Source organism: Anomalospiza imberbis, chromosome 26, assembly GCF_031753505.1.
Source record: "Anomalospiza imberbis isolate Cuckoo-Finch-1a 21T00152 chromosome 26, ASM3175350v1, whole genome shotgun sequence".
Taxonomy (NCBI): Eukaryota; Metazoa; Chordata; class Aves; order Passeriformes; family Viduidae; genus Anomalospiza; species Anomalospiza imberbis.
The window spans coordinates 3741426-3756204 of NC_089706.1; the positions used below are offsets into that span (position 1 = coordinate 3741426).

The 14779-nt window shown below is 44.5% G+C and overlaps 1 protein-coding gene across 8 annotated transcripts in view; it reads left to right on the forward strand.

Annotated features, from left to right (window-relative positions):
* The window catches only part of SRGAP2 (SLIT-ROBO Rho GTPase activating protein 2), a 102080-nt gene that overhangs the window by 48501 nt on the left and 38800 nt on the right, over positions 1–14779 (forward strand). For all 8 annotated transcript variants that reach the window (XM_068173151.1, XM_068173153.1, XM_068173158.1 and 5 more), the window contains 3 exons: positions 4642–4704; positions 7641–7856; positions 9193–9321. In XM_068173151.1, the coding sequence (XP_068029252.1) occupies positions 4642–4704; positions 7641–7856; positions 9193–9321 (408 nt within the window). The remainder of the gene's footprint in view (positions 1–4641; positions 4705–7640; positions 7857–9192; positions 9322–14779) is intronic.

Genomic DNA, 14779 nt, shown 5'->3' on the forward strand with positions numbered 1-14779 from the left:
TGCAGAGACCTGATATTGTTCCAGAGCAGTTCCAGAATCAGCAGATTTGGGCTCCAGCTCCAGCTGTCACCCTCTGACATAATTTGAGGCAGCAAATTAGATAAAAATCTCTTATCTTGCTGTGTTACACATTCACCCTCCCGTGGCTCGAGCCCTTGCTGGCTGTCATTGGGTTTATGGGGAAAGCACCTCAGGAAATGTTGATTTTGAAGCCATCCCACCTTTCTGTCAGGCTTGGGAGGACCTTGCTGGGGCTGGAGATCCGGGGCAGAAAATATTGACAGCATTCCTGAGCTCTCCTCTTTATTATCCCCCCAAATATTTGGAAGCTGAAGTCGTTAATGTTGGGTGGAATGCGGAACAGCCTCGCAGTAGATCCCAAAAACATCTTGATTAAATTAGAGGGGAGGTGGAGGGGAGGAGGGCTGGAACAAAGAGGCTGTTGAGGAGCTGGCACAGCCCGTGCTGGGAATTTATGTTCCAGCCAGGGGTGGCAGAACCTCCAGCCCTGCACATGGTGCAGATACACCCTGGAGTAACAAAGGAGTGTGTGTGTGCTCACAGCAGCCTCCTGGGCTGGGAAAACCTGCATCCCCAGCCTGGCATTCCTGCCACATCCTGCTGGGCTTCCCTGGGTGCTGCGGCTGCTTTCCTGGTGTGCAGAGGAAGGGAAGGAGTGTTCTTCATCACCTCCCTGGTTTGGAGGGAAGGGAAATCCTCCTCATCCAGAGGAGGCAGCGAGGCTGGTGATGGGTTTGGAACACAAACCCTGTGAGGAACCACTGAGGGAGCTGGGGATGCTCAGCCTGGAGAAAAGGAGACTCGGGGGTGACCTCAGCACTCTACAGCTCCTGAAAGGTGGCTGTGCTCAGGTGGGGTTGGGCTCTTTCTCCAGGAACTGACAGAACCAGAGGACACAGTCTCCAGCTGCACCAAGGGAAATACAGGTTGGATATCAGGAAGAAGTTTTTTACAGAAAGAGTGATGAAGTGTGGAAAATGAATTTGTAGAGAGTTAGGCATTTACAGCATGGTGTGGCAAAAGCTGATAGGCCAAGAAACACTTACAATGTATTGTAGTTAGGAAATAGTTAACTTCTGATTGTGATGCCGTGAATTCTAACACCTGCATTGTCTCACCCTTCACATGAGGCTGAAAATGGAATAAAAGTTTTTAAACCACCTCTCAGTTGCCCCATCTCTGGGTCAGGAAAAGGCATAATCCAACAATAAAGTTCTGGAATGGCTGCCCAGGGAGGTGGTGCAGTCACCACCCCTGGGTGTGTTTAACAAAGCCTGCATGTGGCACTGGGTGCCAGGGTTTAGCTGAGGTGTTGGGGCTGGGCTGGACTCGATGATCTTGCAGGTCTCTCCCAACCTGGTGAATCTGTGGAAGGTCTGTTTGTGACCCCTCGCTGCCCAGCACAGGTGAGGAGTTGTCCACTCCCTGCATCCTCCGGAGCGCAGGGAGCTCCTGTGCCGTGTCCCAAGGATGCTCTTCCAGGCAGATCATCTCCCAGATCTGCAGGAGAAGGGTTTAACCTGGTCAGATAAGAAGGACACACTGTTTGTGGGGACACCCCCACCCCACACACACACCCAGCTCATTAGTGGAGCCAGTTAATTAAGATTTTGTTGCACAAGCCCTTCCTCACGTTAAGGGAGGTACAGATAGACTTGGTTGCAGGGACAGCCAGGAGTGGATCACAGTAAAGCTGGTCAGATTATCTTTCATTTATTGCCTTGTTTACAAAATGAATTGTTCTGCCTTTGCAAAACACAGAGAATAATAGAGAAAACACAGAACAATACAGAATTGGCTGCTGCAGTAGCAATTGATATTGAGACGTTCACGACTGCCAGGACTTTGTTGTCTTTCCTTGGCATGGTTTTTATTCATAATTGCGTGGCACTTTGTGGCATGATGCTGGACTCTCTCGTGCCTGTATGGCAGTGGGGTCAGCAGCCTTTAATCTGCACTCTGTGGGAATTCAGGGAAACTCTCTTTGTTCATCACCTCCACCTCCCTCCACTGCACTTGAGCAACAACTTTTTCCTGACATCCAATCCATTTTCCTCTGACTTTCCCAAGCAAACCCTTCTGCTTCCTCCAATGTATTTTCATTTATCGGGGTCAGCCAGCTCAGCTTTTTTTCTCCTAGACATTTTTTTTTTGGTGGAATCAGTGCAGGGAACAGTTTTACATTAACAGTGCTCATTGCGCAGCTCTTGTTCTGATGTCCCCTGTGATTTGTCTTACCTTCATCCTAATGGAAGGGTTTTTTCCAGCCCAGCAATCCAGCAGCTCCTTTCTTGAGAGCTCATTTGGAAGCACAGAGAGTTTTGTGTTTTGACAACATGGCATCATCTTTACCCCTTCAACCCCAATCTGCATTAAAACATTCATTTTAATCTGTATAATTGACGCTTCAGCAATTTGTGCAGAAAATGAGCAATTTTTTCAGTGCAAGAAATGAGCAAAATGGGCTGGAAAGAGCAGGGGTGAGAGGCAGATGATGGGGCCAGGCAGTTGCAGCAGCACTGGAGAAAAGTTCAGTGCTCAGGGCATTGCAGGCAGTCCCTTCCACTGATCACCTCCACGGGAAGGAAAAGGCAGCCAGAGTGTAAAAATCCTTGTTCTCCCAGCCCGTGCAGCCAAAGGAGGAGTCTGAATGCTTAGGATCAGCTTCTCGAGGTTGTTTATTTTCTCTTATCTGTAACATTCTCTCTCTGCCCTGCTGAGCTCTGTCCAGCAGGTCGGCCATGGCATTCTGTCTGCCCTCTAGGGTGGTATTTACATTTTATACCAGAAACTCCATGTGCCATGGTTACAATAACGTGCCAATATCTGTCATTTATGTTGGACAGTGTGTCTGTACCTTAAACCAACAGAAAAGTGTCACCATCACAGCAAGACATGGAGGGCAAGGAGAAGGAGAAGAAGGTGTGTTAACTCAACTACCACACTACTCAAACCCTTGTGGCCTGTAATTCCTCACACAGAGTTGGCAGCTTTTCCCATGAGCTAAAATCGAAGCCACAGGTGTTTTTGACTTGGTGGCAAGGTCCCCGAGCCCCCTGCCAGGGTCTGGAGACATCCAGGGCAGCCAGAGGGATGTGCTGGACTCTGACACCAGAGCACTGCAGGGCTGAGCAGCAGCCTCAGCTCCTTCTGCTCCCAGGGCTGAAATCCCATGGGTTTGTTCCTGCCGACTCCCCTGGAGGGTGGGAATCACTAGCCCTGTGCTTTTCTTGAAATTACAGACTCCTCAGGAAAAGCTTTCCTTTGTCAGTGTTTGTGTCTGGTGCTCTTTTTTCCTGGAGCACCTGGGCAGCAGGGTGAGGAGTATGGGATTGGAACATGGGGGAAATCCAAAGGATTGGGCATTGGATACCTCTGAATCCCATTGTGCTGCCAGCAGAGCAAATCCGGGCTCGTCTGAACCACAACACCCCAAAATAATTTTTTAAAAAGCCTCTAATAAAGCAATTTTTTTATCTCAGAAACTCCGAGCACTGCTGAACTGGACAGCGTGGGGCAAAGAATAATTTAAATTTAAATCAGATAATCTTTCTCTTCTGGCTTTTCAATTTATCAGTGTGTTGTTGGGTTTTTTCCTCATGGCTTTGCACTATCTTGACTTCCTGGGCAGAAATGTTGGTTTAAGTGTGGGTTTGGCTGCAGTGCCTCTTTATCTGTTTCTTTTCCTGAATGTTGTAGGCATAAATAATCTTGAGTTTATCAAATTTGCTTGCCCCAGTAGATATTAAACACTTGTAGCACGAAGCTTCGGGCATGCAAATGCTGCCTTAGTGGGCAGTGAATGAGTAAAATCTATAAATTGAATTAAGTTATTCTTGTTACGTGGTGGTTTCCTTATCCTGCTTTTCTTCAGCTTCCACACCAAGCTGTCCTGCACCCACAGTCTTCCTTGATCCCGTGAAAATGGGAAAATTCTATATTTTCAGGCTTGAAAATTGAAAATCTCATATTCTTGGGAAATTTCCATCTGTGTTCCATCAAGCTTCCTTTTCCTTCTCCTTCTCCTTTTTCTCCTTTTTCTCCTTTTTCTCCTTTTTCTCCTTTTTCTCCTTTTCCTTTCTTTTCCTTTTCCTTTTTTTTCTTTCCTTTTTTCCTTTTCCTTTTTCTTTTTCCTTTTTCTTTTTCTCCTTTTCCCTTTTTCCCTTTTTCACTTTTTCCCTTTTTCCCTTTTTCCCTTTTTTTCCCCTTTTTCCCCCTTTTTCCCCTTTTTTCCCCTTTTTTTCCCCTTTTTTTCCCTTTTTTTTCCCTTTTTCCCTTTTTTCCCTTTTTTTCCTTTTTCCCTTTCCCCACTTTTTCTCTTTTTTTTCTTTTCTGTTTTATTTTTATCCTGACCTTTTTCCCTTTTTCCCCCTTTTCCCCTCTTTTTTTTTTTTTTCCTTTTTTTTTTCTTTTTTTTTTTTTCTTTTCCTGACTGTGCCCATCTGAAATTTCAGTTTATTAACACTCCTGCTGCAACCTGACGCTGTGTGCCCCTGGGCTGGGCACTGATTGGATTTACCAGTGGTGCTTAATTGGGCCTGAATTATTTGTGGATGCCCCGTGCTCACTTCCTCTGCAGCGTCTTCCTCAATTAACTTTCATTTCTCTGTTCTGTTGCAGAGCAAGGAAGTGGGACTGCAGCTCCAGGAGGACTTGATGAAGGTTTTGAATGAACTCTACACGGTAAATCAAACTGATTTCTTGGCATCTCCTCAGGCTGGAAGGAGAAGTGTTTGATTTCTCCCACCCAGGCTGAGAAAAGGCTGCAATCCCTGCTCTAAAGCTCCATAAATCCCATTTTTTCCCTCTGTCCTTGTGTTGTTTCAGCTTTCTAAGTGTTGTCTCCCCCCAGATCTCACCATTTGTTGCTTTGCTGCAGTGATGGCTTAAAAAAGAGCCAGAGATAGGAGAATTATTTCCAAATACGCCAAAAATCTTGGGGTTTGTGTGGTGTGAGCCTTCAGAGGCACCCACTGAGCTTATTTGTCCCTCAGCTCTCAGCAGAACAGCTCCTTTTAGAGGGAGGTTTTCCCTTTTAGAGGGAGATTTTCCCTTTTAGAAGGAGATTTTCCCATCTGTGCTTTTTGCTTCTCACTAAATCCACTGGAGACACCAGAGGAGGAGGAGGAGGAGGAGGAGGGATGTGTCCCCAAGGGCTCGTGTGCTGCGTGGGGATTTTTCTTCTCCTCACACAGATGAATGGAAAAACCTCTTGCTTGATGAAAATTTTGCTGTCACTGAGCAAGTTCTCTCTTCTTTAAAAGCAGAACTCAGTGTTCAGTGGCTCAAAATGCCTTTTATTTTGTCCTTCCCTAGTGATTTGTTAGGTCATGACACTGAGATTTATATTTTCTGGCCTTCCTCCTTCCAAAAGGTGAGCCAGGGTTGTTTCTCAGGCCGTGGCATGTTGACCCTGTGGTGAAATTGGGGGTAAAAAATCAGTTTTACAGAGTTTCAGGGGATTCCCTGAAATTTGCTGTATCAGTAAAATGTATAGAGGGAATTGTTTCATTACAATTTGTTACAATTAGAGCCTCAAAGCCAAATATTCAGGCAAATCAGCAGTCCAGAAATTGTTTTCTAATTGAGGGCACAATTGGCTCAATTTCTGAGTCCTGTCATGGGTGGGATCCTAAGGAAAGACATGGATCTGCTTCGAAAAACAGATTTTTGGAACAATTTCTGATCCAAGTTCAGCTGGCTCTGGAGTGAAGTTTCATGGACTGGGGATCATTTCTGGGTGCCAGGCTCTGACAGGTCATTTTTGGAGCCAAATAGTGAATTCTGCTAATTTCTCTACCCCTGGAAGGAAGAGCTTCCAGAATCTGCTAAACAAAGTGATGCAAGGTATTGATATTTTTAATGGCAATGCTGGGAATTTGAAATCTATTTATTCATTCCTCCTCCTGCAGAGCTCTGAATTGTCCCTTCACCAGAAAAGCTTTTCCTTTGCAAAAAGCCACTTCTGATGGTGCTAAAAGATGCATTTTTTTTTTTTTTTTTTTTGCTGGAATTAAAGCCACCCCACCAGTGATTAAATTTAGTGGTACTTTTAGAAAGAATTCCACCTCTTCTTCTGCTGGATGTGGCACTCAGGGCTCTGGTGACAAAGTGGGGATCAACCAAAGCTTGGATGATCCTGGAGGTCTTTCCCAACCTCAATGATTCCCTAATTCCATATCCAGAGGATTGGCAGCATCCCTGCTTTTAAGCAAAATGGTGAAATCTTTACTTTCTCTACACAAATAAAACCCAGAGTGTCGTCCCAGCCTGAATTTTTTTTGTCCTGTGCCATCTTGCCCTCAGCAGTCACCAGTGTCCCCACACCAGAGCCCGTGGCTGCCAGCGTGGCACAAAACCATTAAAAACCCATTAAAACTGGGATTTTTCCCACTGCTTTTGCTCTGTGCCAGCTCTGCTCTGAGCAAGAGAGGAAAGGCAACTCCTTTGCATCTATTATTATAATTATAAACGCCTGCTTTATAGTCTGAGCATCTGCAGGGGCTGGGAGTGCGGGTGTGTGAATTATTCAGGATGTTCTTTAGCACTGGCTGCAGTCACATTCCCTTTCATGCTTAAATCCAGAGTCTCTTTGAATCTGGGACCTCTGCTGATCCCTGCAGAGGGGGAGCACGCAGCCCACTTAGGTAAAATTGTGTTATGTTCTGCTGCAAAATAGCTGTAAACGGGTTTTCGTCTGAAATAAATCAAATTATTCACAAGTGGAGCCTTTATTGCTGCTGGAATGGTTGACTTCATGCAATTGTGCTTTTTTTTTTTTTTTTTTGCCCCCTGTGAGTGTTGTATCTTGTTTGTTTTGGTGAGGGATTCAGATTGCTTTGCATTTATGGATAAGAAACTGGTTTAGATCTCATGTCCTTTGGTTCTGTTTGCTTAACACAAAACTAGACATTAATAGCACGTGAAACAAATGGGATTTTTGTGACTGGGAGGGGGGGATATTTATCTGCATTTACTAATAAAAATGTGCTATAATAGACGTTGTCCATACAGCACAGGGTCCAGGTCTCCCTAAAGCCAAGAACCACGCTTGTTTATTAATTTTGAAATTTACTTTATTTATAATTTTATAACTTATTTATAATTTTATTTTATGATACTATTTTTTTTTATTACATAAGATACCCAGAAGTACTATTATGTCCCAAATTTGATTTGAACAAATGGCTCCTCTTGCAGCCACTGTGCTGGGACTGGATTTCCATGCTGTGCTGTTCAAAGCTCTGATTCACCCAGATGAAAGGCTGCTAGGGCTCCCTTCAGAAACCTTACCTGCTGATGAAAAGCTCTCATTTTCCTGCCATATTGTTTCCTTTGAACAGTCAAGGAGGCTGGAGTAGTCTGCAGCCTGGTTTTTCTTTGGTTTTGTGCCTCCTTTACTGCCTTGTGCAAGAAGGCACATGCCAAAGTCAAGCCAAGCAGCAGCTGCAGAATCACCCGCTTTGATTTCAGACCCATTTGGAGAGCCACACTCGCTCAGGCACCTCCTGGGTGCCTGCTTTTCTGACGTGGCAAATTCCCCTGAGTGCCTCTTTCTTCTGGTTCAGGTATTCCAGAGCAGCAGCTGGGCGCTGAGTGTTGGGTTTTGTTGTCTGCAGGTGATGAAAACCTACCACATGTACAACGCCGACAGCATCAGTGCCCAGAGCAAGCTGAAGGAGGCAGAGAAGCAGGAGGAGAAGCAGATTGGGAAGTCAGTGAAGCAGGAGGACAAGCAGACCCCACGCTCCCCCGACTCCACCTCCAACGTCAAGTTTGAGGAGAAACACGTCCGGAGGAGCTCTGTCAAAAAAATCGAGAAGATGAAGGAGAAGGTACTGGCAGGGTGCACAGGAGCCACTGATTCCCTCCTCAGAGCCAAATCTCACTCTGTGTGCAGGTTTTATTAACAGCCAGCTGAAGGGAAGGCAAACCCAGCAGCAGTTTCCTCTAGGACAGGCAGGTGCAGTTTGTGTTATCCCAGGGAATGGGATATGCAGAAAAATGGGGTATGCAGAAAAATGGGGATATGCAGAAAAATGGGGTATACACAAAAATGGGATATGTACAAAAATGGGATATGCAGAAAAATGGGGTATACAGAAAAATGGGATGTGCAGAAAAATGGGATATGCACAGAAATGGGGTATGCAGAAAAATGGGATTTGCACAAAAATGGGATGTGCACAAAAATGGGGTATGCACAAAAATGGGGTATGCAGAAAAAAGGGATATGTACAAAAATGGGATGTGTACAAAAATGGGGTATGCACAAAAATGGGATATGCAGAAAAATAGGATGTGCAGAAAAATGGGATATGCACAAAATTGGAATATGCACAGAAATAGGGTATGCACAAAAATGGGATGTGCACAAAAATGGGATGTGCAGAAAAGTGGGATATGCACAAAATTGGAATATGCACAGAAATAGGGTATGCACAAAAATGGGATTTGCACAAAAATGGGATGTGCAGAAAAATGGGGTGTGCACAAAAATGGGATATGTACAAAAATGGGATATGTACAAAAGTGGGACATGCAGAAAAATGGGATATGCACAAAAATGGGATGTGCACGGCACAAAAAGCTGAAGGCAGGTTAGAGTGGGAAAGCAGCAGTTGCTTGCTGGGATTCATGGTTAATGTGGTTATCTTTGTTGTCCAGAGCACAAGGCCTGTGCTCCAGGGAGCCCAGCAACCCCAAACTGGCTTTGAGGGCAGAACCAGTGGCCTCACTGGTGACTCCAGCAGTTCAGCTCTAAGGTTCAAGCCCATGGAAGGGAAGGAGTTATTTTTGGATGGATTTAGGCTCTGGAAGGACCAAGATCAGGCCTTGGAAGAGATGGGGTGTCTGTAGCAACCCTCAGACCATCATGGGCTTCTCTGGTGGTGCTGGAGCTGGGCCATAACCTCCTAAACCCCCTTGTCCCTTCATTCCTCCTTTAATCTTCCCCATCCCACAGCCTCAAGACTTTCAATCCAGTGTAGCAGTGCTCAGACACATCTAAATAATTCATCTGCATTTCAAGTCTTGGAGTACTGGCAGAACTGGAATTCAAAGGGGCAAAATCTGTGCGAGCAGAGTAAGATTAGTTCAGTGTTCTCTGGTGTTACTCAGAGTGCTGCTCACCTCTCTTAATGCTGTATTCTGGGTTTTGTTGTCTTTCAGCGCCAAGCAAAGTACACAGAAAACAGACTGAAGGCAATTAAGGCAAGGAACGAGTATCTGCTGGCCCTGGAAGCCACCAATGCCTCGGTGTTCAAGTACTACATCCATGACCTGTCTGATCTCATTGATGTAAGTGCTGCTGCTGGGGCCAGGAGCCTCCCACGCCCCTCTCCTCCCTCCCTTTGCACAGCTGGAAACCTCTGCACAGCTGGAAACCTCTGCACAGCTGGGCTGGGCAGCTTAGAGGTGGCAGTGGCCTGATAATTGGTCCTGAAGCAGTCACAAGAGCTTTTCTCAGGTGGCCACCTCTGTTGCAGACAAACTTTTCTCTGACTGGGAGGGAAAAGGAGGAGCTGCTTTTAGTTCAAGTGAAACCCAGCTTCAGTGTCACACTGCTGCCTGACATTTTCACTGGACTATTTTAAGCAAACCCACAAGATTTTAACTCAGCAGCGTGTTTGAAAAAAAGATTTTTAACTGCAGAAACAGTAGAAGGAATTTGGTAGGAGAGAGGGAGTTCAGAGGTGTTTCCTAAAGCTGCTTTTAACTGGTTTTGGAACAGTCATTGAATTATGGAATATTCTGAGTTGGATCCCACAGGGATCATCCAGTCCAGCTCCTGGCCCTGCACAGCCACCCCAAAAGCCCACCCTGTGCCTGAGGGTGCTGTCCAAGCACTCCTGGAGCTCTGGGAGGTTTGGAGCAGTGCCCATTCCCTGGGCAGCCTGGGCAGTGCCCAGCACCCTCTGGGGGAAGACCCTTTCCCTGATCTCCATCCCAAACCTCCCTGGCACAGCTCCAGCCCTTCCCTCAGATCCTTTCCCTGCCCACCAGGACATATTTCAATCTCCCCACCATTCAGGGGGCAGCAATTCTGCTTTTGGTAAAACGCACCGCAAAAGAAAATAAAAAACAAAAAAAACACCAAATTCTGATTTTTGAAAACTCAGCAAAGCCAGTCAGGAACCCTGGGGTCATTGCCAAGGATGGAGCCACCCCTTCAGCCTGGACATGCTGAGTGAGGGGCAGTGGTTCTGGTGGATCCTGTCCCCTTCCAAGGCCATCCCTGCTGGAAGAGCTGCAGAGCCTGGAGGGAGCTGCTGAGGAGGAGCAGGGAGTGGTGAGCACAAGAGTCTCTAGACATAGGCAATAAAGAGCACTCAGATCTCTATTAATTACTCAGCTATTAGAATAACCAGCACTCTATAGGATACATTTCTTCAGCTGATGATAAACTCGCCTGGAGTGCTCTTGTGCCAGGTGTTGATTTAAACCTGTCCTTTGGAGGTCAGGGCTGTCACTGAGAGTGGGCTTGAAAAATGCTGTTATTCCCAAATGTCATGGTTTGCAGGATTGCTGCACTGCAGAGGCCTGGTTTGTTTATTCCTGCTGCCTTTTTAGGAGCCCTGTTTTGGTTAACATTTGCTCAACCTTAATTGCGTGGACCTGGGTTTTTAACAAATTAGAACTCTGTATATATTTATATCAAAGCTACAAGATTTGGATTCATTTCACCAGCATCAGCCTGATTTAATTGTTTTAATTTATTTCATCTAAAGCCTTGTTTCTCAAGTCTTCCCCCAAATGCTGCCTGGTCCAGTTGCCTGGTTTTGGTGTATTTTAATTAATCACAGGTAGCAAAGAGTCCATTTGGGTTTCACAAGCCCAGAATAATTTGTAAGCACAGAGCTGAGGTGTTTTCAGCAGGACAGGACAAATCTGGGCTACCCAGCCTGGAAGGAAGGGCTGCTCTCCCTGGGCAGTCCCAGCTGTGTCTGGGGGCATGGCAGAGCAGGAACCCAAACTTCTGAATTCCAGGGATTTGTCTGTTCCTAGAGAGGAGCCCTCGTGGCTCTGGGTGAGTCCCTGCCCTTGGAGCATTCAATTTAACTCTACAAGCTCCCATCATCTTCAGAATAAAAGTGTTATCTGCTCTGTGTTCAGGCATGGAAAAATGTGGGACTTGTCTGGGAGCACAGGATGGAGTTCAGTTATCTCATTGTTAATACACAGGGAAAATAGATTTATTAATGCCTTTGATCCTGAAGGATTGAAAATTAACAATTATAACCAGTGATGGTTATCTGAGCCATCTGACTTGAATAAAAATGTGATTTTTAAGCCAGGCTGTAATGCCTTCCTTCGATCTAATCATCTGGTGATATTGAATTTTGAAATATAATATAAAAATAATCTTCAAAGTTACTTACAAGGAGATTGTGTTAGGCCAGACAGCATTAAACTTTATGTTTAATGTCATGTTTATCCAGCACATTGTTCCCTCTGCAGTGTGCAGGGAAGGATAACAGGGAGTTAATTTTTTGTTGAGAGTTAAGAGCAATAAATTGTTTCTGCCATAGCCCAGTAGTTTTGAATTTCCTGACTTTGGGGACTGAGAAAGCTCTTTGATGCTAATGAAATATTACAGTAATGGGGAAGTTTGCATTAACTCATATTTATAAAAGGGTCACTAGGACAGGATTGGAAAAAAGAAAAAAAAAAGATAAAAATGTGTGTGTGAGTCTCAGAGCCTGCTTTGCTCCTCCAGGAGTAGGTGTTCCTTGGCTGCTTACTCCAGGATCTCATCCTTCCCCTTCCATGTGTGAATTGCATTTTAAAACAAAGGGTTTTTTCCCCTTAAATCTTCCACTTTTGAGGCCTGTTTGAGAGCTGACTGGCAAAGGGTTAATCAGCTGTCATGTTGGCAAGTGAATTTGAATGAGTTATCATTAAATTCTTATAAAAAATTGATTTCCTTTGAGAACAGTGCCATCAAACATTTATATAACCCAGAAAAGGGATGGCAGGACTGGTGCATTTATAAGCATGGAACGCTGGACTTAAAAAAAACCCTTTAAAGTGGGGGAGTGGGCTGGGAAATGTTTTCTGTCAGTGGCTTCACTAGCAAAAAGCCAACACATTCTGCCTGAGCGAGGTGGGCTGTGGCACATTAACTCCCCTGTGGATTCCCAGTCCTCCCAGTGCATTTCTGGGGACACTGGGAGGACAAACTGGTCACACTGGGATGGTGCACAAGCGCCTGTCCCACAGCAGGAATTGTCTCCACTTCTGGGCTCTGCAGTTGAGGAATGACAAGGAGCTGCTGGAGAAGGTCCAGCAGAACCCACAAAGATGATTTGGGGTCTGGAGCATCTCCCTGATGAGGAGAGACTGGGAGGGCTGGGGTTGCTCAGGCTGGAGAAGGGAAGGCTGAGAGGGGGTCCCATCAATCCATAAAATATCCCATCAACCCATAAAATATCCCATTGATCCATGCCAGTCTCCCATCAATCCATAAAATATCCCATCGATCCATAAAATATCCCATTGATCTGTGCCAGTCTCCCATCAATCCATAAAATATCCCATCGATCCATAAAATATCCCATTGATCTGTGCCAGTCTCCCATCAGTCCACAAAATATCCCATCGATCCATAAAATATCCCATTGATCTGTGCCAGTCTCCCATCAATCCACAAAATATCCCATCAATCCATGCCAATGTCCCATAAATCCATACCAATCTACTGTCAATCCATATAATATCCTATCAATCCATAAAATATCCCATTGATCCATGCCAATCTCCCATCGATCCATGCCAGTCTCCCATCAATCCATAAAATATCCCATCAATCCATAAAATATCCCATCAATCCATGCCAGTCTCCCATCAATCCATAAAATATCCCATCAGTCCATAAAATATCCCATCAATCCATGCAAATCTCCCATCAGTCCATAAAATATCCCATCGATCCATGCCAGTCTGCCATAAATCCATACCAATCTCCTGTCAATCCATAAAATATCCCATCAATCCATGCCAGTCTCCCATCAGTCCATAAAATATCCCATCAATCCATAAAATATCCCATCAATCCATACCAATCTCCCATCAGTCCATAAAATATCCCATCAGTCCATAAAATATCCCATCAATCCATAAAATATCCCATCAATCCGTACCAATCTCCCATCAGTCCATAAAATATCCCATCAATCCATAAAATATCCCATCAATCCGTACCAATCTCCCATCAATCCATGCCAATCTCCTGTCAATCCATAAAATATCCCATCAATCCATGCCAGTCTCCAATCAATCCATAAAATATCTCATCGGTCCATAAAATATCCCATAGTCCATGCCAGTCTCCCAATCCATAAATTATCCTATCAATCCATAAAATATCCCATCAATCCATAAATTATCCTATCAATCCATGCCAATCTCCCATCAGTCCATAAAATATCCCATCAATCCGTACCAATCTCCCATCAGTCCATAAAATATCCCATCAATCCATAAAATATCCCATCAATCTGTACCAATCTCCCATCAGTCCATAAAATATCCCATCAATCCATAAAATATCCCATTGATCTGTGCCAGTCTCCCATCAATCCATAAAATATCCCATCGATCCATAAAATATCCCATTCATCTGTGCCAGTCTCCCATCAATCCATAAAATATCCCATCGATCCATAAAATATCCCATTCATCTGTGCCAGTCTCCCATCAATCCATAAAATATCCCATCGATCCATAAAATATCCCATTGATCTGTGCCAGTCTCCCATCAATCCACAAAATATCCCATCAATCCATGCCAATGTCCCATAAATCCATACCAATCTACTGTCAATCCATATAATATCCTATCAATCCATAAAATATCCCATTGATCCATGCCAATCTCCCATCGATCCATGCCAGTCTCCCATCAATCCATAAAATATCCCATCAATCCATAAAATATCCCATCGATCCATGCCAGTCTCCCATCAATCCATAAAATATCCCATCAATCCATAAAATATCCCATCAATCCATGCCAATCTCCCATCAGTCCATAAAATATCCCATCGATCCATGCCAGTCTGCCATAAATCCATACCAATCTCCTGTCAATCCATAAAATATCCCATCAATCCATGCCAATCTCCCATCAGTCCATAAAATATCCCATCAATCCATAAAATATCCCATCAATCCGTACCAATCTCCCATCAGTCCATAAAATATCCCATCAATCCATAAAATATTCCATCAATCCGTACCAATCTTCCATCAGTCCATAAAATATCCCATCAATCCATAAAATATCCCATCAATCCGTACCAATCTCCCATCAATCCATGCCAATCTCCTGTCAATCCATAAAATATCCCATCAATCCATGCCAGTCTCCAATCAATCCATAAAATATCTCATCGGTCCATAAAATATCCCATAGTCCATGCCAGTCTCCCAATCCATAAATTATCCTATCAATCCATAAAATATCCCATCAATCCATAAATTATCCTATCAATCCATACCAATCTCCTATCAATCCATAAAATACCCCATCAATCCATAAATTATCCCATCAGTCCATACCAGTCTCCCATCAATCCATAAATTATCCTATCAATCTATAAAATACCCCATCAATCCATAAATTATCCCGTCAGTCCATACCAATCTCCCATCAGTCCATACCAATCTCCCCAAGGGATGTCAGGATGGTGCCAGCCTCTGTTCAGGACGAGGACTCCTGAGCTACAGCACAACAACTTCCACCTCAACATCAGGA